This window comes from Lontra canadensis, unplaced genomic scaffold, assembly GCF_010015895.1.
Source record: "Lontra canadensis isolate GAN:19392208 unplaced genomic scaffold, GSC_riverotter_1.0 scaffold92, whole genome shotgun sequence".
Taxonomy (NCBI): Eukaryota; Metazoa; Chordata; class Mammalia; order Carnivora; family Mustelidae; genus Lontra; species Lontra canadensis.
The window spans coordinates 7,321,939-7,344,443 of record NW_022631086.1 but is presented as its reverse complement, the minus strand read 5'-3'; the positions used below and the strand labels follow the sequence as shown (position 1 = coordinate 7,344,443).

The following is a 22,505-nucleotide window of genomic DNA, read 5'->3' as shown; positions in this document are numbered from 1 at the left end:
CCATGGGCACGTTCTCCTCGCTTCAGCCTTAGACCTCATTTCCAAGACCAACTCCGACCACAGAGGACGAGGCCCTGAGGCAAGCCCGCCGCCCCCCGGCCACGTGTCCCTCCGCGGGCGCAGCCACCCTCACGCGAGGACCGCGGCGCGTCTGCGCAGACACCTGCCTGCCGGGCCCGTGATGACAAGGGTCTGAGGGCGCAGAGCTCCGCAGCCGTCGCGGCTCTGCCCTGAACGACTCCGCCGCCTCCCGGCCGGCGCCTGCGGCTCATCCCCCTCCCCGGGCTCCGCCGTCCGCGAGGAGCCAGCCCAGCGGCCAACACAAACCAAGTCGGAGCTCTTCACCTCCCGGCCTGGCTCCCTGCCGAGGGTTCCCCTCCCGAAAAGAAGCTGCGACTCCTGGGCCGGCAGGGCCTGAGCTCGCCCGCTGCGGACCGGCCTCCCTTCACTGTCTCTCCTCCCGAGGCACGGCCGCTCCTCCGCGCAGCGAGCCCCTATCGTCCCCATGTGTCTCCGGGGCTCCCCCGTCAGGCCCCAGGCCAAGCGTCCCCTCCTCAGAGAGGCGTCCCCTCCGCTCCTGCCGTGTCACACCGCTGTTTCCACTGCGGGACTTGGGCTGTTCATCTGCTTGTGCGTCACCGTCCTCCTCCGCCGGAACGTGCTCCCCGCGACGGGGAGGAGCCTGTGGCCCGAGGACCGAGCAGACACTCCGGCGCTCGTAGACAAAGGAATGAGGCCCCTGGAAGTCGCATAAGAACGACCGCGGCAGAACGACCTCTCGGACTCCACGGGGGCCGCTATAGGCTCCCACTCCCAGCCTGTGGATTCGGACCGCGTGAGGGTGCGGACATGCGAGGGGACGTGAAGAGTGTGTGAGAGACTGTAAGTGTGAAGCGGTGTGAGAGTGTGAGGGGCTGTGAGGGCATATGAGGGGGTGTGAGAGTGTTCTGAAGAAGGGTGTGTGTGAGGGAGTGTGAGGGGCGTGAGAGGGAGTGTGTGGGGGGGTGTGTGTGAGGCGATGTAAGAGTATGAGGGGGTGTGAGTGTTGTGAAGAGGGGTGTGAGAGTGTGAGGGGGCGTGAGAGGGTGTGTAGGGGTGTGTGTGTGAGGGGCGCTGTGTATGTGTGAAGGGGCGTTGAGGGCACACGAGAGAGCGCCTGTGGGAAGCAGAGCCCACCTGTGTGCCAGGCCCTGAGGCAGGGCTGCCTACGCGCACGGGCACTGCTGTTGCCAGGCGAGTGCAGATGCTGAATGAAGCAAGTCCACGCTGAATTCGGGCAGTGAGCTATGAGCACGACCCGCAGGGGGAGGGACACGTGTGCCCACGGGAGGCCACAGGTCAGGCAGCCGGGGACCCTGGAGCCGCCCTGCAAAGCTGACCTCTCAGAGCCTCCCTGCGGCTCCTGCCCAGGAAGAGGGCTGGCAGCCATTTACTTGACTCAAACCGCGGAGAAAAGCAAGTGACTAGATTTTCTTCTCTCTGGACTTGGATTTTAGCAGAAGGAGACAAACAACCAACAACCTAGCAATGATCAGGTATGTGTTCACAGAAACGTCATCACCGGGACCTCAGCCTCCACAGCCTCCCGCTGAAGTGTCCCCTGCCCTGGGGCCACTGTGCTGCAGTTCAAGGACCCCCACGGTACTGAATTCGAATGCACAGTCCTCCTCCTGAAGCACCAAAAGGACGCCAGGTGCCAAGCACACACGCGTGCTGTTCTAGTTCCTGACCCGGCGCTGGGCCATGGCTGCCCCAGCTACATGGCACCCGCAGAGCGAGGAGGAGCGCCAGCAGCACGGCCCGGGGCGGGGGGGGGGGGGGGGCCTCAGTCCCTGCAGTCCCTGCAGTCTCCACGGCGCTTACAGCACAACATGAGCTCTCCCGCAGACACTCAGGGTCTGCCCTGTACAAGGGGCCCCCTGACCTAATGAACAGATCTGGCTAGAAATGCCCTAAAATGAACTCTGTAAAAGGGAAGAAAAGATATTCATGACAGGAAAATACAAATACGCTGTTTCACTTCTTTCAAGAAATAAAGTCTTCTTACCTAATGACGAGCACTACAAAAGTCAATGCAGTCAAAAATTTTAACCTGAGATCTGAAAAAGAAACAAATACCCCATTAAATCACTTGGGAAGTAAATTCCACTCTCATCTCAGGGAGCTTAAAAATAAAGACAAAAAATAAACAAAGTCTCCAGAACAAAACCCCACCTCCCTCTGGACTTTAAGCCTGTGTGCATCTGAAGCCCAGAAGAAATGCTGTCCCACCTCCCCAGAGTCAAGGAGGGTCCCCAGAGAGACTGTGGCCATTGTTATTCCGTTGCGACAGATTGAGGGAGAGAGACGTAGGAGATCAGGTGAGTGGCCCTGACCCGGGATGAGGCAAACAGCCCCAGCCACATCTTCCACAGGGTACAATTCTAGAAGGATCCAGGCAGCTCCAATAGCCACACTGGCACCCAGGGCCCCAGAGGCCCTCCACCCCACAGGCCTCCCTCTAGTGCTGGCCTGAGGCACTGTCTGAAAGTCCCAGAGTTACCCATTTGGCCCTGTTGTGGCTCCCCAGGGACCAAAGGCACTGCCCCCAGCATGAGGGAGTGGGACAGGTCCCCATCCAGGTCAGGCCTCTTGCTGGGTGGACTCCAGCCACTCCTCCCATGGTGTGAGGTCGACTCCTGGGCCTCCTCACCTCAGGCCGTTCGTCATGGGGCACTCACCTACATAAGGCATGTGACGTAGCTCAGAACAGGCCCGCACTATCAAGAACAGAAGGTATAAAACATACACAGCCGCCACGACCATGAAGAAAATCTTCATTCCCTAGAACCACATGAGATGGGCAACTGAATAAGAACAGGGGCTCAGCACTGCTGCTCCTCCCAACACCCCCAAGCGGGGGAGCCGAACATTTTTAACAGGAGCTCAGAATCCTGAAGGTCACAGACATGTTCCTGTAACACAGACATGTTCCCACCACTGTGACTTGCTTATCTAGACTCGGCCTCTCATCCTGTCTGTGAGCACAGGTGGCTCCCCCAGGGACAGCCCCAGCCCTTGCTGGTCGCGTAAGCCAGAATCCAAGCTCCTTCCACGACGCACAGAAAGCTCCTGGCACAGGGCCTGGGATGTGGCAGGTGCTCGGTACACCAGGGGCAGGTCTTCAGCTTTTTTCAGTTTTCTGGAGGTCTCTGGTAACAGGCACAGGCCACCGACTGAGAAGGGGAGAGGTGACCATAACCACGGTGACGGCTGCCTTGCTCAAGTCCCTCCGAGTGCCGGCCAAGGGCTTCTTGTTCCTGGTCAGTTCCACCCGCACAACCCCTTAGGAGGGACCGCAGTAGTACCCTTTCCGCAGAGGGAAAACAGAGGACGTGGGGGCGGGGGGCGGCCAGGAGCACAGGTTTGACCTGCAGGCTGTCCAGGGAGCTGGTGCACTGGCCTAGGCACTGGCCCGTGTGACCTCAGACAAGACCCTTGACTGCCCTCCAGTTTCCTCACATGAAAAATGAGGGGACTGGACCAGACAAAAGCTCTAACAGATGAGCACGAACCTGTATTGTTTTATCTAAACCCAGGGAGTCGCATTCAACCGACAGCCCCCCGTATGATCTTCCACTGAGGTCTGCAGAATCTTGCCTGAGAATATGTCAAAACCGCTCTCCCCGTCCCTTCCTTTAGGGCCATGACCTCAAGGAGAAAAGGATGCTCTGAGGCCCAGCCCCTCACACACATGGCCGTAAGCCTGCCAGGGGTGTCCAGTGCCTCCCTCAGGCACAGCCCCCACTGAGCCCGCCCTGACCCATGTCTCCTGCCTGGTTTCCTCTGCCTGTGGCCCCACCCAACTCTGCAACGGCACCTCCCTTCCCAGGCCCAGCATGCCTCCCCTCCTCTCCAGCTCCAGGCATACCCCTGCCCCCCAAAAACTTATTAAAGCTTTATAAGGCTAAGAAAGAACAAAACACAAATAAAGACCCCTCTGCCCCCCCAGTAACTCGGGCCCACTGTCCATAAGGACACAGCTGGCAGGACCCTACACGTGGCTCTGTACTTTCTGCTAAGCATTTTCTCCCTCACAAGGTCCTATATGCTTTAAGGACCAAGACCATGGCACACTGCTCATAAGGCATACACTGAGCAACCTTCAGAATTCCTCAGACTTCTAAATAACAGGATGGAAAGGCCACTGGCACTCCCCTGCTGGAACCTGGTTAAGAATCAGGTGCTCATACTACTTGCTCTGACATGTGTCTTCTCAACATAAGGGACACATCTTTCGAGATACCATCATTCACTAAACCTCCCTCTTTCTCAGAGGCCAGTCCCAAAAACAACCATATATTCTACCACTTCATGGAAGCTCTGCAAAGTGTCCAGAGAAATGTTGGACATCACCCAAGCTCGGGACTCAACTCTGTGCCTCTGGGATTGTCCTGCTGGAGGCATGCCTCCTAGACACCTCCCAGGGCTCCCTCTGGCCCCCGGCCCCTCACACATCACACATCAGCAGCCAGCTGTGCCCAGGAGGCACTGCCCTGTGCGATGCCAAGGGATGTCGAGAAACCTGGAGACTCAAGGGAAAGCCACACTCATAGCTGACACCATTTGCAGACCTCTGTGTCAAATAAAGACACTGGGCCCCTTTTTCAAAAGTACAAAGTATTCTAAACTGGTGAGAGCACAGTGTCACCCAGAGTGCTGGGCGCTGTAGCTGCCAGGCCTGCAGGCCCACACTCCATTCATTCACTCGGAAACCTTTCTCGACTTGAGAGAATTAAATGAACAAAAACGTTTGCTTAATTGCTCTCCAAGGGTCCTAAAATCTGACACAACCATAAACCAAGGAAACTTTTTTTTAAAAGATTTTTTATTTATTTGTTTGCGAGAGAGCCAGTGACACCAGGAGTGTGTGTGGGGGGGAAGGGTCAGAGGGAGAGGGACAGACAGACTCCCCGCTGAGCAGGAAGCCCTACAGATGTGGGGCTCAATCCCAGGACCCTGGGATCATGACCCAAGCTGAAACCAAGAGCTGGATGCTTAACCAGCTGTGCCACTCAGGTGCCCCAAGACCTCCTTCTTTCTAAAAAGAGTTTTAGTGTTTATAAACAAATATTACCTCTAGTCCTGGGAAACTAGTCTGGACATTGAGCAAAAAGACATATTAAGCGAAGAATGCTCGTTTCACACCAGACAACCACCTTCCAAGCAAGGGCAATTTCCACCAGTCTTTCAAACTTTTTTTGTTTAAGATTTTATCTGTTGGGGCGCCTGAAGGGCTCAGTCAGTTCAGCATCTGCCTTGGGCTCAGGTCATGATCTTGGAGTCCCAGGATGGAGCCCCACATCAGACTCCCTGCTCAGTGGAAAGTCTGCTTCTCCCCGTCTCTCGGCCTTTCCCCACCCCCCACTCCTTCTTGCTCTCACTCTCTCTCTCAAATAAATAAATAAAATCTTTTTCTTTTAGAGACAAGCAGGGAGATCTGCAGAGGCAGAGGGAGAAGTAGACTCCCTGCTCAGCAGGAAGCCCGATGGGGGCTTGATCCCAGGACCCCAAGCACGACCTGAGCTGAAGGCAGACACTTAACTAAGTCACCCAGGTACCCTGACCACTTTGTTTTTAAAAGCTATTTTTCATCCTACTCAAACATTTTTCCAAATTTTGCACCATAAACATTCTGTAGTCTCTCCTAGCCAGTTAGCAAGCTCATGTCAGCAGCACAATTTAAGTTACAAAATTCAGGAATTTTTAAAAATAGCATTAAAAAAAAAAAAAACCCTCAGGCATCATTAATAATCCTTACCTGAAAATTTCCTGTGTCAACTCGATACTGGTACATTGGATCATGTAATTCATTAACTCTGAAAATACAATATTATGAAAAATCATAGATCAATAATTAGCTTACTTTCATTCGGCTTTTTACAATCATCTTTTAACAGAGGTGCCTGGCTGGCTCAGTGGGTAGTGTGTACAACTCTTCATCTTGGGGTCGTGAGTTCAAGCCCCATGCTGGGTGTCAAGATGACAAATAAATAAACAAACAAATAAATCTTATTAACATAAACTACTTGCTAACCAACAGTAAGATTTTAAAAAAATTTCACATTGGAAATGTATCCAGCACTACTAAACTGTTTGCCTGCAGTTGTCTATGTTGTGAAGTTATTACAGTATTTTCTGTTACAAAAAGTCCCTATACTATCTCTCCTGCAATGTCAAGAACTGTTTTTCCGGCACCTTTTCAGCGTCATGTATGGGTGCTGGGAATAGACAAGCACACAAAGAAAGCTATAAAAGTCAGTGCTGACTTCCATGCAACTCGTTTTAAAGTAAAGCCGGGTAGCTAAGGAGGCAGGGACAGGGCAAGGAGACGAGGCGGGCTGAGTGCTATCATTACTGGGCCGTGGAGTCCAATGAGCCAAGGGCCAAAACCGTAACCCCGGAACGGAACTCGTTTCTGCAGAAACTCCTACTCAGGTGCATCGAGCTGTGATCACGTGAGGCTTCTGCGGTGGCCCCATTTTACAGGACAAAACCACTAGTTACCATAAGCCCAGGAAGCTGAAGCAGGGATGGGGAGTTCACAGATGCAAGCGCAGGGAGAAACTAAAGCTTCTGGGGGGACGGGGAGCCAGGACCCTGGAGTCCCATTCCTACAGATGATGATGTCTTTGCCACTCTGAAGGATAAATCTAAAACAATGTGTGGTCTTTATCATTTTCCAACTGGGACTAGAACTGTGTTTTCTATATGCCAGTCAGGCTGAAATGAATCCTCAGTTCAAGTCCCGCTATCAAGTCACCCTGGTGACAGATTCCCTTCCAGATGGGTTCACAAAATACACTGAGACGTCAGATCTGTCCACCTTTGTCAAACGCTTTCCATGCCTGAGGCTTCCCACATAACAAAATTACTCACGTCTGCCATATTCCCAGTGTGACAGAAGCCAACCACAATAGTCCAACAATGAAGAATTTAGGCAAATAGAAAGTCAAACACTTCCTTTCTCCCTAAAAATAAAAATTAAAAAAAAAAAAAGGTAAGAAATAAGTTAGTAATTCTGGCAAACCGTTAACCCCTGGTAGACCACACTAGATCACAGACGCTCCAGTCATTTCTTCACAGCATGCATTCTCCTGCTCACGGAGGCTGAAGACAGAGTCTCAAGGAGAAGTTGCCTGTAAGGGCTGTCACCAGAGGGTGGACCAGAAGTTCGGGGTCTCTGACCCCCTCTGGCAGGGCCGAGGGTGTAGGCTCACCTGGACGCGGACCCCGTGATACACACACAGCCAGAAGAGCAGCAAGGCACAGAGGAACACGGACTGGAAGAGGTCGTCCAGCATGCCTGGAAACCAGCTGTTCACCAGAAAGGAGAGCGGGAAGAAAGGATCTGGAAGGCAACAGACGGAAGGGCCTGATGGAGGCAGGCTCACCCCACCCAGCACAGGGCACCTGTCCTCTCAGCGAGGGCAGGACTCACCATCACCTTCTCCTCGGTCAGAGCCAAAGAGAGGTAGTGAACTAAAGGCTGTTTTGTTTTTCAAAAAACCAAAAAGCCAGTGAACAGATTGCCCCAGTGATCATTACAGAGAACCGGCTGCTCCCGCCAGCCGCTCTGCCCCATAGGCCCGGGAATCCCGGTGCTGGGGCTCTGCAAGCAAACGTTTCTGAAGCAGGGGAAGAGGCACAGACGGCAGCACCGGCTGCCTCCAGCCAAGTTCCAAGACAGCTGCATCTGCAGCCCTTCCAGGATTTAACCACCGAACCAATCGCTCATTGGTGAGAGCCGCCAGGCATCCGCTGTGTCCCGGGGCCGCACAGCTCGCGCTCTGCAGGTGCCGCTACCTGTTCCTCCAGCGGCTCCTCGGCGGCCAGAGCGGTTCTGGGACGCCTTCCAGCTTCAAGCTTTAAAGGCGGAGAGCTCCAAAATACAAATGGGCACCTACCATTGTAAAGCAGCAGCAGAGGCAAAAGAATGGACATCCACTTCTGCTCCATCCCCCAATCTCGCATGGAAAACTTCCGGAGGGAATGTGCAAACAGGCACTACAAACCGAATCAGGAACTCAAGTTACTGTGTTTGCTTCTGCCTTGCTCAGTATCACTATCACGGTATCACGCATCACGTGAAGTCTTCTCTGAGTGAGAGTCAGCCAAACCCGAGTTAACCCTTGGCTACACTGACTGAGACTAAGGTAAGATGTGAGTCATTGGCAAGGAGCTGCGGGTACAATGGCACAAGCTGTTCTCCAAGGGGCAGGAGGGGGTGGGGGAGACACCGGCCCTAACTCCCTACCCACCCTAGCTCCCACCAGGACAGGCTACATCCATCAGGTGGGCCCCACACAGCCACACAGAGGACCTCCCTGTGGCAGGCCACACACCCCACCCAGGCGACATCTATAGATGGCACCAGCTTCTAAGGAGGGCACCAGGGCTCCCTGAACAAACACCTCCCTGAAGAAGCTGTGTTGAGCCATGGGAGTGTCTTTAAAGTACTTTAAAACAGTACAGAGTTTGTGTAAAAGACCTGGAGTTTTTTGTTTTGTTTTTTTTTTCTGTAATCTAACATAAGCCAATGATTTCCTAGGGAATTTAGGCCATTTCTCCTAGGCTGTGAGGCTCAGGCTCATTTCTCTTGTTTAAGAACATCGTGCCCTGGGTGCCCACACTTTGGGCCCCAGAGTGTGGCAGCAGCCCCTCAGACAACAAAGATGCTTCAAGAAACAGCAAGGATTTCTGCTGAGCAAACACAATCAGCAGCTCTCCACTCAGCTTCAGCAAGTTCCTTAGGGGAAACCTTGGGAGTGGCTGGGACCACGATCTCCAGCTATTGGCAGAGTCCAGGGTCTGCCAGTGGCTGAGTCCTACCCCCTCATCTACAGGCAGGTGCCACGTCACCACCAACTGACACTTTCCTCACATGTCTGTCCCCAACGAGCCTATGTCCTTCTGCGTACAGTTGGACTGTGAAGCACCAAGCTATCCTTGCTTGGGTGGCAACTGGAGTGGCCCCCACTGTAAAGAGGGGACATAGCTCCTGCATGGCACACCCTCCGCGTGAGCCAGGGGCAAGCAGCCCAGGGGGTGGGATGTCGCCCTTCAGATGGCGCAAAGCACCACCACAAGCCCCCGTTCCCTCCCCCCATATGTGTGTCGGTCCTGATGTTCTTCCTCCAGTTTTAAATTCCCATCTTCATGACTGGGCCTCTGTGGGGATCACTTGTACTTCAAGGGCAAACATTTTCCCCAAAGTCACAGGGTGCTTGCAGACACTGAACTCAGACCCCAAAGGAGCCAAAAGCTCATACTTCCAAACCCACTCATCTGAGGCCTTCCTCCTGAAAAAGCCCAGAGACCGAAAGGTCTGGTAAATTTTCCAAATGCAAAAAAAAACCCAAGCGTGTGCTGTATCATAAAAAGAAGGTCGTTCAAACAAGGCAGGTGAAATGGCACTGTCACTGCACCCTGATGAGCATTTGCTTAAAAGCCAGGGGTCTGCCCTCACTAGGACACCACACACAGGTCCTTATGAGCAGATACCACACACTCTTTCTGCACCACAGCGTCCTAGCGGACATTCGGAATATTGGGTGATATCAGGTCTGCCCACTGGATGGAGCATCACGGAGTTCAGATAAATCTCCTGTGTGGTTCACACTTTTTTACTTTAATTTAAATTCAGATTAGTTAACATATGGTGTAAAATTGGTTTCAGGAGTAGAAATTAGTGATTCGTCACTTACATACAACACCCAGGGCTCGTCCCAGCATGCGCCCTCCTTAATGCCCATTCAGCCATCCTCCCTCCCGCCTTCCATCCAGTAACCCTGTCTGTTCTCCATAGTTACGAGTCTTTTACGGTTTCCTTCCACAGTTCACACTGTGATAACCCTAATTCATAAATTAACTCAGCCTTGTTAGGATTCTGACGTGGTCGGTCAGGCAAATGGGACTTACAGTGACAATGAAGGTGAGCACCACGAAGACGAATCGGAGCCAAATTTCCAGCTGGGAAAATGCAGGGTCATAAGTCTTCCACTAAAATGTAAAATAGGAAAATAATTGGAAAAAATATATCTAAAAGGAAGTGTACCAGATAGTTATCTCCAGATATGATACTATAGGTAATTTTAAAATGTTCTCTTTCCTTATTTCTTCTTACATGTTCTAAAAATTTTAACCCTTACTACATTTTATTTTTATATTAAAGAACACAGACTTTGAAAATCTTAATTACAAGAGTTGGAAATAGTTTTCAGAGGTCATACTAATGATAAATCTGATAGACAAATTATTCTGTAATCACAAGAAGAGCATCTGGCTTTTAAATTTCATGTCAAAAAAATCAGTGCTGTCAGCATGCCTGCGTGGCGCAGTCAGTTATGTATCTGACTCCTGACTTTGGCTCAGGTCATCACCTCACATTTATGAGCCCCACACAGGGCTCCATGCTGAGTGTGGAGCCTGCTTAAGATTCCCTCTGTCCTGGGCACCTGGGTGGCTCAGTGGGTTAAGCCTCTGCCTTTGGCTCAGGTCATGATCTCAGGGTCCTGGGATCGAGTCCCGTGTCGGCTCTCTGCTCATCAGGGAGCCTGCTTCCCTCTCTCTCTCTCTGCCTGCCTCTCTGCCTACTTGTGATCTTTCTCTGGCAAATAAACAAATAAAATCTTTAAACAAACAAACAAACAAACAAAAGATTCCCTCTGTCCCTTTTCCTCTGCCTGCCCCCACCCTCACACGCACGATCTCTAAAAAAGAAAAATCAATACTGTCAATTCCTTCGTTAGAAAAAGCCATGCTTTCCATTAAAAGAAACAGATTTTTAAAAGATGCAAAAATGTGAGTAGGTAGGATGTTCTAAAAAAAAGACTAAGTGAAACACATAAATATGAACCCGACACCACAAAGTACAAGGGAATTACAGGTGTCGGCTCTCATGCTGATTGAGTAGATTCACTCCTATGGAGTTTACACACAACAGAGCCAGGGAGGCACACACCATATCCCGACAGCAGGCAGAAGCCCTTCCAACCTTGGTCACAAGCCAGGTCTCTCACCAGACCCCAGAACACTGTGCTGCAACGGGCCAATGAGCCCCACTGTTTTCATGCATTTAAAATCATTTAAGCAATTTGAAAAATCTACTTCAGAATAGAGTTATAGACATGAGATTTACCTAACTTACCTGAAACATTTAAAATACACACATAGAGACAAGTACGCATACACACAGTTAAAGACACTGACAGGAGGCAATGAAGGACAGTAATCTCTGGCTGTTTGGAGAGAGGTGCACCCTTCAGCTGCCCCGAGCCACGGTGGGGAGGGAGCTCATATAGAGAATCATGGACATACTGCTGTGTGTCCAGGGAGGAAACTGTTGGCTGTGATCCAAAGCACAGAGTACAGCGAGGAGAGCTGGAAGAGAGAACTCTAGACACCTACCAAAGTTGGTCCTCCTCGCATTTCCACCTGAACACTGATCAAGGCATTGGTATGAGTAAACCACCTGTGGCTTGGGGGTAAAAAAATCCCTGAAAAGGATCACTGGCTCTCACAGAGGGCAGGAACAGTGCCTGGCCCCATGGGCAGAGAGAAATAAAAAGCACAAAAGGGCCCCGGGTAGCATACCCCAAATGCTCTTACCCAAGTGGTAGGAAGAAAGTACCTGCAGATTTCATGCTGTTTTGGTCCCACCTAGCAAAGTTTAAAAGCAAGGCCTAAAAAAGCTAAGCCATTTCCAAGTAACTTCACAATATCCCAGAACAAAGCTCAAAGACACAAGAATGCAAAATCGAACATCAATAATGCCTGGCATTAAATAAAAAATACCAGACATGTAACACTGTGTCAACTATACTCAAAAAAGAAAGAAAGAAAAAAGAAAAACACCTAACATGTAAAAAATAAAACAAGACAAAACAAACAAACAAACAAACAAAAAACCGAGAAAATCTGAACAGTAATGAGGAAAAAAAAATCAATTAAAACAGCCCCAGGAAACCCAGATGACATGGAATTAGCAGATAAGGGTAGCAAGAAGCTAGAGGGAAGTCTGAACATGTGAGGTCGGAATCTGGAAGAGCAACAAGAGTGGAACAGACATGACAGAGATGAGCGGATGTGGAGATGTCACTACACACGATTTTAAATGAACCAGAGCAAAACTGAGCAGAATATCAGTAACCTGTGAGACCACTTCAAGTGGCCAAAGAGATGTGTATTTGACCATGAACAGGGGCGGGGGGTGGGAGGGTGGGCAAGAGGATAGAAGAAATATTTGAAGACATAGTAACAGGCAATTTTCCAAATTTAATGAAAACTATGATCTCACCAATTGAAGAACTCATGAACCCTAAGTCAGAGAAATGAAGTAAAGTATATCAAGGAACACCAGAATCAAATTGTTTAAATAAGTAAAAGAGAAAAGTCTAAAAAGTCAGGTTCGAGGGGGTAGGAGGAGAGGAGCATCTATTCAGAGGACAAAGATAAGGAAGAACAACAGATTTCACGCCAGAAAAATGCCAGACGGAAGACAATTGTATAGCACTGCCAGTGAAAGTCAGCAAAGCCATAAACCCCGCATATACCTGCTAGAACGGCCAAGATGAAAAACACAACCGTACCGGTGCTGGAGAGGATGTGAGGTGACCACAGCTCTCTTGTTTGCCGCTGAGGGAATGGAAAGCAATACAACCACTCTGGAAACAGTCTGTCAGTTTCTCAAACAGTCAAACACATGCCTACAGCATGACCAGCCACTCCAATCCTGGGTATTTACCCAAGAGACATGAAAGCACATGTCCACAGTTGCTCACAGAAACTTTGTAGCAGCCCTAAACCAGAGACCATCTAAACGCCCCTCGATAGGTGAAGGGACCCATAATCTATGCTGTACTGGCTCACTGGGAACAAAAGGAACGAACAATGATACAGCCAACAGTGTCAGTTAATCTCGAAATAGTTATGTTGAGTGAAAGAATTCAAACATATTGTAAGACTGTGTTTACGTAAACATTTTTAAAAGATTTATTTTAGAGAGACAGAGTATGAGCAGGGAGTGGGTGGGAAGGGCGAGAAGGGGAGAGAGAATCTCAGGCAGACTCTGCGCTGAGCGTGAAGCTCGACGTGGGCTCCATCTCATGACCCTAGGATCACAACCCAAGTGGAAATCAAGAGTTGGACACTTCACCAACGGAGACACCCAAACGACCCGTGTTTATGTGAAATTTTACGGAAATACAAATGAATCCATAAAGAAAGCAGAACAGTGGTGGCTGGGGGATGAGAAGGTAACAGGAGGAAAGGGCATGAGGGAACTTTTAGGGAGTGAAGGGTACGCATATTGTCTTGATTATAGTGAGTGTTTCACAGGTGCTACGTATGTCAGAACGGATCAGACTTTGTATTTTAAATACGTGCAGTTCATTGTATGTCAACTATACTTTGACAGAGCCATCAAATAAGCACAAGTTCAGGGCGCCTGGGTGGCTCAGTTGGATGGGCAACCGCCTTTGGTTCATGTCACGATCCCAGCATCCCAGGATCGAGTCCCACATGGGGATCCCAGCTCCATGGGGAGTCTGCTTCTCCCTCTGACCTTCTCCCCCTCATACTCTCTCTTGAATAAATAAATGTAAAAAAAAAAAAACAAAACAGCACAAGTTCAATAAATAACAGCCGTTACTATAAATCCCAAGCGTGACACAACTATTATGATCACTGCTTTGGTGCTTAAATGTTAAATAGTATCATTTACAAAATGATCACAGTAGCAGTTATGAGCACTGATGGGGTTATCAACATCCTATTCAAATAGAAAAAAGTGTACTGCATATCTTAGTTTGAAAAACTAGACTGTAAGGCATAACCAAGAAAAGAAAGAAAAAGTCTTAGCATTAGGAAAAAAATTCACAAAACATGTTTAAAGTTATAATGATGAAGACACTGAGGAGGAAAATAACTAAGGACCCCAGAGGGGGGCTCTGTCAGAAGAGCATAGAAAAACGCTCACTTTAAAAATTAGCACTGGAAAACAACGCTTTATCCAATAAATGTAGCTAAACATAAAATATGCCTTTAGTTCTAGACGAAGAGTTAGAGGACGGAGGCGGAGGAAGGTGAGCGGGAGCAAAGCACAAGATGCTGGCCCGTGGCTGGAGCACTGGACTGGCAGGGGGGCACAGCGGACCCTCAGAGCAGTCCTCTTCAGCGACCACTGTGCTGTCCCCTTGTCCTTCCTGATCTGGGGAAACCACGTCCAGCTAGGGTTTCTCTCCGGGGGCTGCCTTCACTAGCAGCAGCTGAGCGGAATCACCTCTGTGTTCCTCTGGAACAGGCCAGTCTCCCAGGCCAGTCTGGCATTCACTTGTGCCACTGGCTTGAAAAGTCTTTCTTTTCCCTTGACTGAGCCCAAGAAGAGCGCGGGAAGTTCAGGGAACAGGGCTCCGGCCCCTTTGGCTCAGACAACGGACTCAGGGTTGCTGGGGCTGGGAGGAGAAGGGCCCTCAGGGACTGTCAAACTGCTGGCCAGTGCCTGCGCCACCACCGTGACTGGGATGACAGCCACTGTGTGGGCCTCATCGTATGGAATTAGGGGAGTTTGTTTTTGCATTTATTTTTCAGCACAAATGTGTACATTTGAGATTAGAAAATAAAATAAGTAAAAGGAAATAGAGAAATTCCCAGTAAACGTTCAGGCTTTAGACATCTACTTTGCAATCTTAAGAGTGGTCAATCTGTTCACTGGCATGCGCAGCAAGGTCCTCTGGCCTTCACAAAGCCACCTTTGTTCTTCCAGAGACTGGGCTCACCCCGCGATACCACAAACTGACTTTGGAACAAGCATCCATTTTATATCCGAGGCCATTTCTCCCTAATCACGACCTACAGAGTTTTGGTCCAGTTCTCCAGTCATTCATTCAACATTTGCTGAGCACCTACTTTGCCCCTAGGCAAGCAAATACGGTGTCAAATACTGCATAGAAAGGACACCACGAACGCAAAGCAAGTCAGTCCCAAAGTAGGAGCTAATGTTTCAAGAGAACACAAAGACTTCATGATATTCCCCACCCCGAGTCCTCTGACTGGAAAAGCTACAGGAACACCCAGGGGTGGGGGGTACGTCGGGGTACTGGCTGCTCAGGCCGGTGGTACTCCCAGCAACCTAGCGCAGCACTAAGCAAGCCCCTGGAATTGGTTCCAGGCTCAGATTCACAGCCTAGGTCTCCACCACTTGAAAACCATACAAAAGGTATTATGTAGAAAACCTGGAGGGGAAAAGCCTAACATATGCTCTTGTAATCTGTCCTATGAAAACAACAGGGCAAGTATGACCCAAGAATCCACTCAGTGCTCCTCAAAGTACTGCGGGCTGCCAGTCCTCTCAATTCACACGGAAACCAGAGGGTGTCCACCAGACAGAAAACTGAAGGACTCGAGAGCATGAGCTGTTGTTTTAATCTCATCCCGCGGGGAGAAGTCGTGGAAGTTTTCTTTAGGAAGAAAAAGGAGGAAATGCAATGTGAACAGCTGATGGCAGTGTCACTCACAAACCAACCTAAAGGGCACTTAATGAGAGGGGAAAATGCCCAGCTCAGCCCTGAGGACACCGGGAGCTGAGGGGACGTGTGCAGAGGTGTTCACAAGGCTCAGGAGAAAACGACCCGAAAACGAGTAAAAGCAATCTGCCCCGTGTCCAAAGTCCACACTCCGCTGCGTATGCAGAGCACGGCCAAGGAAATAAACTCTTAATAACACAGGACATTAGCAGTTTCTCCTGTGTACCTGCGCAACCTAGAGAGTGGTCTTGACTTGAACATGGCAATGGGACATGGTCAAGATGTACTGAGAAGAATAAGAGCCGAGAGAAGAGGCAGAGAGAGGAGAGCCGCTCCACTTCAAGCAGAATTGTGCGCAAGGAGAAATCTGTGAACCAGGTGGTCACAGGGTATGGGCATGAGAACAAAAGGAAAGAAAGCCAGCGTCTCCACACACGGGTAGGCGGCATCAATGACAATGCCAGACAGAAGAGAAAGCCTCCACGGCAGGCGAGACCAGAAAAGGACCAGAACCATCTAGATGCCTGCAGAAGGGCAGATGTATTCTGCCTAAAACAGAGCGTCCAAACACCTGGGGGCTGCCCTTGTGATGATTCTCTCTCCCGGGAGAGGGAGATTTTCATCCTGAACTTGACCGCCATCAACAAGGAAGAACGGGTTAGCGAAACAGATAGGGGGCGCCCAGGGGAGGTAAGACCTACAACGACCAGCACACACGGGGCAGACAGTGAACTCGAGTCCCCGGACGGCAAAGATTTCCAAGGAAACGCCAAACAACGGCAACAGAAACCCTCACGCGTCAAATTCCATCAAAGCAGCAAGGTCTGTCTGAAGAAACAGATGTGGTTCGACGGGCAGCCCCGGGACGAGCTCTGCGTTTCCAAGGGCGCCACGTGTTTGGTTAAGTTTTTACTGAAAGGGACGTACCTACAAAAAACTGCACGTGGACCCCAAATGTACGACTCAACGGACTGCCGCAAACGGAGCACACCAGTGTCAACAGTGTTCTGGTCAAGAGACACCATCACCGCACCCCAGAAGCCCTCCCCCGAGCCCCCGCCGAGTCACTAACTACCCCCGCAACTCTGATCCGGACTTCACCGCACGATGCGTCTGGTCTGTTCCTACCACGGACGCAGATGGACTCGCACACCGTGTGCTTTTCTGTATCAGGCTGATCGCCTTCAACGCCATCTCACGCCGGTGAAGGCAGCTGCCAGGGCTCCTCACTGCCCCACTCCGCTCCATTGCAGGCGCCACCATGTCCCTGCCAGCAATCCTCTACCGAGAGGCGCGGTGCAGAGCAAGGAGGAACCAGCAGGGCCACATCACTAGCGGAGCTCAGGAGCCCCAGCGGCTCACGCCCTTGCCGGCCTCCGCATCTTCCTAACTGTTTCACCTCAGCCGTCCTGGGTGGAGAACGGGATTCCTGAGATACTTTTCAGATATATTTTATTGTGTTCTGCTTTCTCTACTTCCAAAATGGAAATGAAGTCAGCTTGTAATAAAAAGATTAGATGGGACCAATTTTTAAAGCTTTTTAAAAGGTAAAATCGTAAAGAAAGAGGGCAAATAATTAAACCGATAGCAGGATGTTATAACTGCCACAGTGGGGCATAAAACTTACTTCTGAAATATCTAGCTGCTGACACCGAAAGGGAAACATGGTGAGCCATAGAGCTTTCAGTCTACTACTGAACAGAGTTTGTAACAAACGGTCAAAAGGAATCCTATCTGGAGGTTTAGATCAGAGTTCACAACATGATGGATAATTTTCAGCAGCAATTTTATAAGAGATACATACTTTGCATGAGGTTCTCTGGTTCCTTTTTTTTTTTTTTTAAGATTTATTTATTTATTTATTTGACAGATTGAGAGAGAGAGAAATAGATCACAAGTAGGCAGAGAGGTCCGCAGAGAGAGGGAAGCAGGCTTCCAGCTGAGCAAAGAGCCCAATGCGGGGTTCGATCCCAGGACCCTGAGATCATGACCTGAGCCAAAGGCAGAGGCTTAACCCACCGAGCCACCCAGGCGCCCCAAGGTTCTCTGGTTTCTTAATGCATCTCTGTACAAGTTTTAGACATAACACTAAACCATGATTTTCTGAAGTAGCTCTTCTGTAACTAAGCTCCTCAGAATGAACTGCCAGAGGGTATGTCGGCTTCCCCTTTCAAGTATCAGTTGTCTGAGGAACCTTTTTAAAAAAAATAATAATAATTTTCTCTTCTGATTATAAAGGTAATAAAAAGCTCATTATAAAGAATCAAAAGAAAAAAAGAAATCAACCATGAAGCCTACCACCTGGATATAGCCTACTAGAGTTTCCTATAATAAAAAATGTCAATCAGCACTTCCAATTAATTTTTTTTCTTCTCCTTTTTTAAAATTAATAGCAGGCTGTGCTATCTACTCTGTGGCCAGTTTATTAACAGCTGCCGGAAAACTAATTTATTCGTTTAACCAGAACTCTGCTGAAGTACAGATTGCTCCCAACTTCCTGCCATGAAACATACAAATCTTTCTGTGTTTTCTAATTGTTTCATTAGAATAAATTCACAGAAGTAGAATTACTAGGCCAAAAAGAATGTGCACGTAAAGGCTTTGATACACTGCCAAACTACGCCCGACACCGAAATTAATTTACACCCCCATTAGCCTGTATGAAAGAACTTGTAACCCAAGGTGTGATTTGCTTGCAGGTGTTTTTAGCATTTGACAGGTTTAAAAAAAGTAAAAAGCATGACTTTTTGAATTCTCTGATTCTTTGGTTTAGAGCAAAGATAAGCATCATCTCACAAGTCTGCTGGCCATTTGAGTTTCTTCCTCTGTGAAACGCTGTGGTGTTATCCTCCGGTTCAGCCCGTGTATATTGATTACAAGCCTAACTGTGGCCAGGCTCACTGCTGGGCACTGGGACTACAGAAATGTACAAAAATGGAGAAAAATCTTAGGTGACATCCCCACCGACCCCAGGGGTCTCCCGGATCAGCATTCTGGAAGCTGAAGAGCACCACTCAGAGCGCAGCCCTGCCTAATGGCATCATTCCAGACCGGCTGTTCTGATGGCAGCTTCCTTGCTGAGCCCTCCAGTGAGCCCATGTCACCCGCCCTCTTGAGCAATGGTGGAATGACACGTACCAAGTTTACCTGAACTATCCCAAATTTTTTAGGAATAAGTCCAAGGGGAAATAAAACAGAGAAGATGGAACAAACCGATGTAATAGGGTTGGGGTGGGCTGAGCCTGTGGGGAAAGCTGTTGAGAAGGCCAAGGCTGATAAAGGCTGTTGCAGGGAAGCCCCGACGAGGACGGAAAGGAGAGGTCCTCTGTCTGAGAAACGTGGTGTTCTTTGTTCTCTGCGTTCCTGACTCGGGGTGATTCTAAAACAGCAAAGTCTACAGCACAGCTGGTGCGCACAGCGGGGAATCAGTGTGCCTGGACTTAGGGCACCTGTCTCAGACCTTGTCAGGGTTCGACCTCTGCATCATGAGCTCGAGGACACAGGCAGGATGCTGGCCAGATGTTCTGAGGAAAAAGCTCCAGGAAATCTTTCATACCACAAAGGACAGTACCCAGATTCGAACTCAAAAGATGAGGAGAGGCGGGACCCAGAAGCCGAAACCGCTCCGACGCCGCTCAGGCCTTCCCCTTTGCTCTTGAACTGAAAACAAGTTCAAGAGCAAAGGGGAAGGCCTGAGCGGCGTCGGAGAATTGTTACAATCCAACCGCAGAGGCAGAGAATGGGAAAGACTCACCAGGGTCAGGGTGAGAAGAGATTGGAGTCCAAGGGGTGTTCAGCAGGTGGCGGGATGCAAGCCGGTGAGGAGGCCCCAGCCACACCTGAAGCGCCACCTGCTCCTTCTCCTGCACAAGCAGCCGCCGCCCCGTGGCCTGGCTGACGGGGGCGGCCCTGGGAAGGAGACCTGCAGCCTGACGGGTCCTGAAGCCACCCCCAGGGCCATGTGAAGGAAAGGAAGAACCTCCGAGGGGCTGAGACAACATTTCTAAATACCCAGAGAGCTATCGCGTGGATAGAGAACAAGACTCATTTTGGGTGATCTAGAGACAACGTGAAAAAAAAGTAATCTGAACGTTAACAACGGGTGCCGTCTGCCGAGTGCCTCCCATGAGCAGACCTCATGCGTGGTCCCGCGCTCAGCCAACCTCCAGGGCCGGGTACCAAAGTGGGGACCGCAGGCACCACCACGGAGGTGGGCGGGGTGAGGCAGTGCACGTCCACACACAGGAGAGGGCCCACACGTGGACACCGCTCGGTACAGGCGCCCATCAATCCACATGGAAACCTGCAGGGCAACGTTCACTGCGGCAGCATTCATAAAAGCCCCAAATGCCCCCCAACCGATGAGCAGACACACAAAATGCAGCCTCCCCACACCCTGACATGCTCAGCAAAGCACGCGGGGCTGACACCCTCAAATTCACACCCGAACTTCGAAAATATTACATGTGATGAAAGAAGTCCATCACCAAAGAGCGCATATGGGACGAATCCATTCACACGAAATGCCCAGAACAGGCAAATCCACAGAGACAGAGAGAAGGTGAGGGGCTTCTCAGCCCCTCGGGGGCCGAGGGAGGGACAAACGGGGAGCGACTGCTCTCGGGCTTCTCCCAGGGACGGGAGTTCCAGCTCAGTAAAGCGCCACGGTTCAAAAGGAACCCGTTACCAGCTTCACGGGGTCGGTGTGGCTTTCTGAGGCATCTGGTTTACACACAAGGACACAGGCTCGACGACGGTGAGCGGCACATGACGGCGCCGGCATCTAAACCAGCTTGACCCCCTACTCCTCGTCACTCTGCTGGTTACGCCCGGGCACGAGCGAGCGGAAGGAAAAAAAGAGGCTGGCTTCAGTGAGACAGAGGACAGCAACATCTCACAGTGACAGCTGCGCTGGGCTGGCCATGACAGCAGAGCCCACGTGCCACCAGAGGTCCCGATGGGGCCCGAGGGAGGCTCACAGGTGGCTCACAGGCACGGCAAAGGGGGGTCCCACCTTGTTCTTTTACCAGGAGGGTTCACCGGATAACTCTTACTGACCTTCCAACGGGAAGGCTACTCTATTCTAAATCTCGGAACATCACAAGGGGTTTCCAAGTTCATGCTGTTTCCTTAAGCTCCACTTGGTTCCGAGGACTTGAGAAATTATGGTTGCCCTATAGTTTTTAAAAACTGTACACATCTTCCACTGTCCAAAATAACATGATTTCAATGCGGAGATTTATTTCAGTCAGTTGACAGAAGAATGGGAGCAAAACAAGCCTCAGAAACACTGAGGTCAGCTGGCACACTTACCGTAAAGTTCATTTCCTTGATGGGTAGCTTCAGGTGTTCAAATCCCACAATCACGGTATACTGCGTGTAGTTCAAGTAGCCGAGGTGAGCCACAATAATTTCTGCACACTTCTGCAAAGACACAAGGTAGAGCTGTGTCTTTAAAGCAAACACGACTGGCCCCCCACCAACTGACCCATGAAGTGACACATTTCAATAACAGATGAGCAGAACTAACCATCACCAGGGAACTCGCCAGAGCCCAGAAAAATTCCGATGCCAGCCAAAAAACAATTCTTAGAAAGAAAAAACCAAATGGGTATTTTTGGAAACAAATAATAGATGATTTGCAATCATTAGAATCTTTCTATTTTGGACGATTCAAAGTAACGTCACCTACATAAAAAAGTTAACAACGCCACACAAACCTGACATTCGCACACATGCACTAGTGGGGGCAGGGGGGAGTGTAGGCGAGGACACCACAGGTCAGACCCCCGAGCCTCACTGTCCTCCCCACTCACTTCCACAGCTGCTGCACGATATACAGAGAGACGGCCTGGCCCCCTCCCCCAGTGTCTGCCCTTCCCCACGTAGAGCCCCAGGCCCACACCCAAGGCAAAGGCTGCAGGAGCAATGGCTAGTGTGATTACACGGGTGTGTCACTGCCTGCCCAGAGCCCCCGTCTCCTGTCTTGGGCAGTTAGGAGCCAGGTCCTCTCTGCTTCCATGTGGCCAGGTAGCCAGTGACCTGGGTGCAGCCACGCGGCCTAGCACACCCCTCAGAAGGCCTCCCACAGTCTGACAGAGCAGTCTCTGGGTGGCGCCCGTGTAAGCCACAGCTGTGAACAGGGCAGTCACCCCTGCTGTGGATCAAAGCCTCCCCAAGCCTCGAATGTCTGAGGTCAGGTAGGAAAACAGATCTGGTGTTTGCAGGAAGCCTTAAAAAGATAAGCGGACGATCGGCAGGCAGGGGTCGCAGGCAGGGGTCCCGACCTAAGGGCCAGGGAAGAAGTCAGAAGTGGTAAGTGTGCGCGTCGCCCCTGGTCTCTGCAAAACCAAATTCGTTCCTGACAGGTCGTAGGAGGTCACGTGGGGACAGAGGCAGCTAAGTATGGAGCAGTACTTAGTACTCAGTGAATGGCCTGTGCTACACAGGCGGCCACTTCTTACGAGCCTGGACTTTGAGAGGCTCGCCTGAATTAACGAAGCAGTGACAGCTCAGCCCCCAAGTACCTTCCAGTCTCTAAGAACTACTGAGACCACCTGACGGTGTGGGGGTTCTCCGCTCGCGCCGCGGTCTGCGCACCCATCACAATCTGCCCCTGCAAATCCCTGGAGAGAACCCAGCATTGTCGCCCGCCCGGCACAGACCACTTGCTACCCGAGGTGCCCAGCTAGGATAAAAGGTGGTCAGCAGCTCCAGAACAAAAAAACCCCACCTTGTTTTAAGTCAGGGTGGTAGTCCTGGGAGGGCTGGGGAGGAGCCTGCACAGAGAGCTCAGAAGAGAGAAGACCCAAGGGTGACACGGTAGAAACTGTGGGAGTGGGGAGACACCACAGCAAGCCACCAAGGGCCACTCTCGAGGTGCACAATGTGGGGAGCACTGCCAAGAAGCGACAGGGCAGACAAGCAGCCTCGCGGGCAGCC

At 50.5% G+C, this 22,505-nt stretch overlaps 1 protein-coding gene across 6 annotated transcripts in view; it reads right to left on the bottom strand.

The window, feature by feature from the left end:
* The window catches only part of TMEM181 (transmembrane protein 181), a 67,520-nt gene that overhangs the window by 3,022 nt on the left and 41,993 nt on the right, over nucleotides 1–22,505 (bottom strand). For all 6 annotated transcript variants that reach the window (XM_032836462.1, XM_032836467.1, XM_032836465.1 and 3 more), the window contains exons 6-13: nucleotides 20,877–20,987; nucleotides 9,961–10,041; nucleotides 7,947–8,046; nucleotides 7,260–7,390; nucleotides 6,919–7,010; nucleotides 5,801–5,858; nucleotides 2,721–2,823; nucleotides 2,048–2,099 (exon numbers count right to left, since the gene is read on the bottom strand). In XM_032836462.1, the coding sequence (XP_032692353.1) occupies nucleotides 2,048–2,099; nucleotides 2,721–2,823; nucleotides 5,801–5,858; nucleotides 6,919–7,010; nucleotides 7,260–7,390; nucleotides 7,947–8,046; nucleotides 9,961–10,041; nucleotides 20,877–20,987 (728 nt within the window). The remainder of the gene's footprint in view (nucleotides 1–2,047; nucleotides 2,100–2,720; nucleotides 2,824–5,800; nucleotides 5,859–6,918; nucleotides 7,011–7,259; nucleotides 7,391–7,946; nucleotides 8,047–9,960; nucleotides 10,042–20,876; nucleotides 20,988–22,505) is intronic.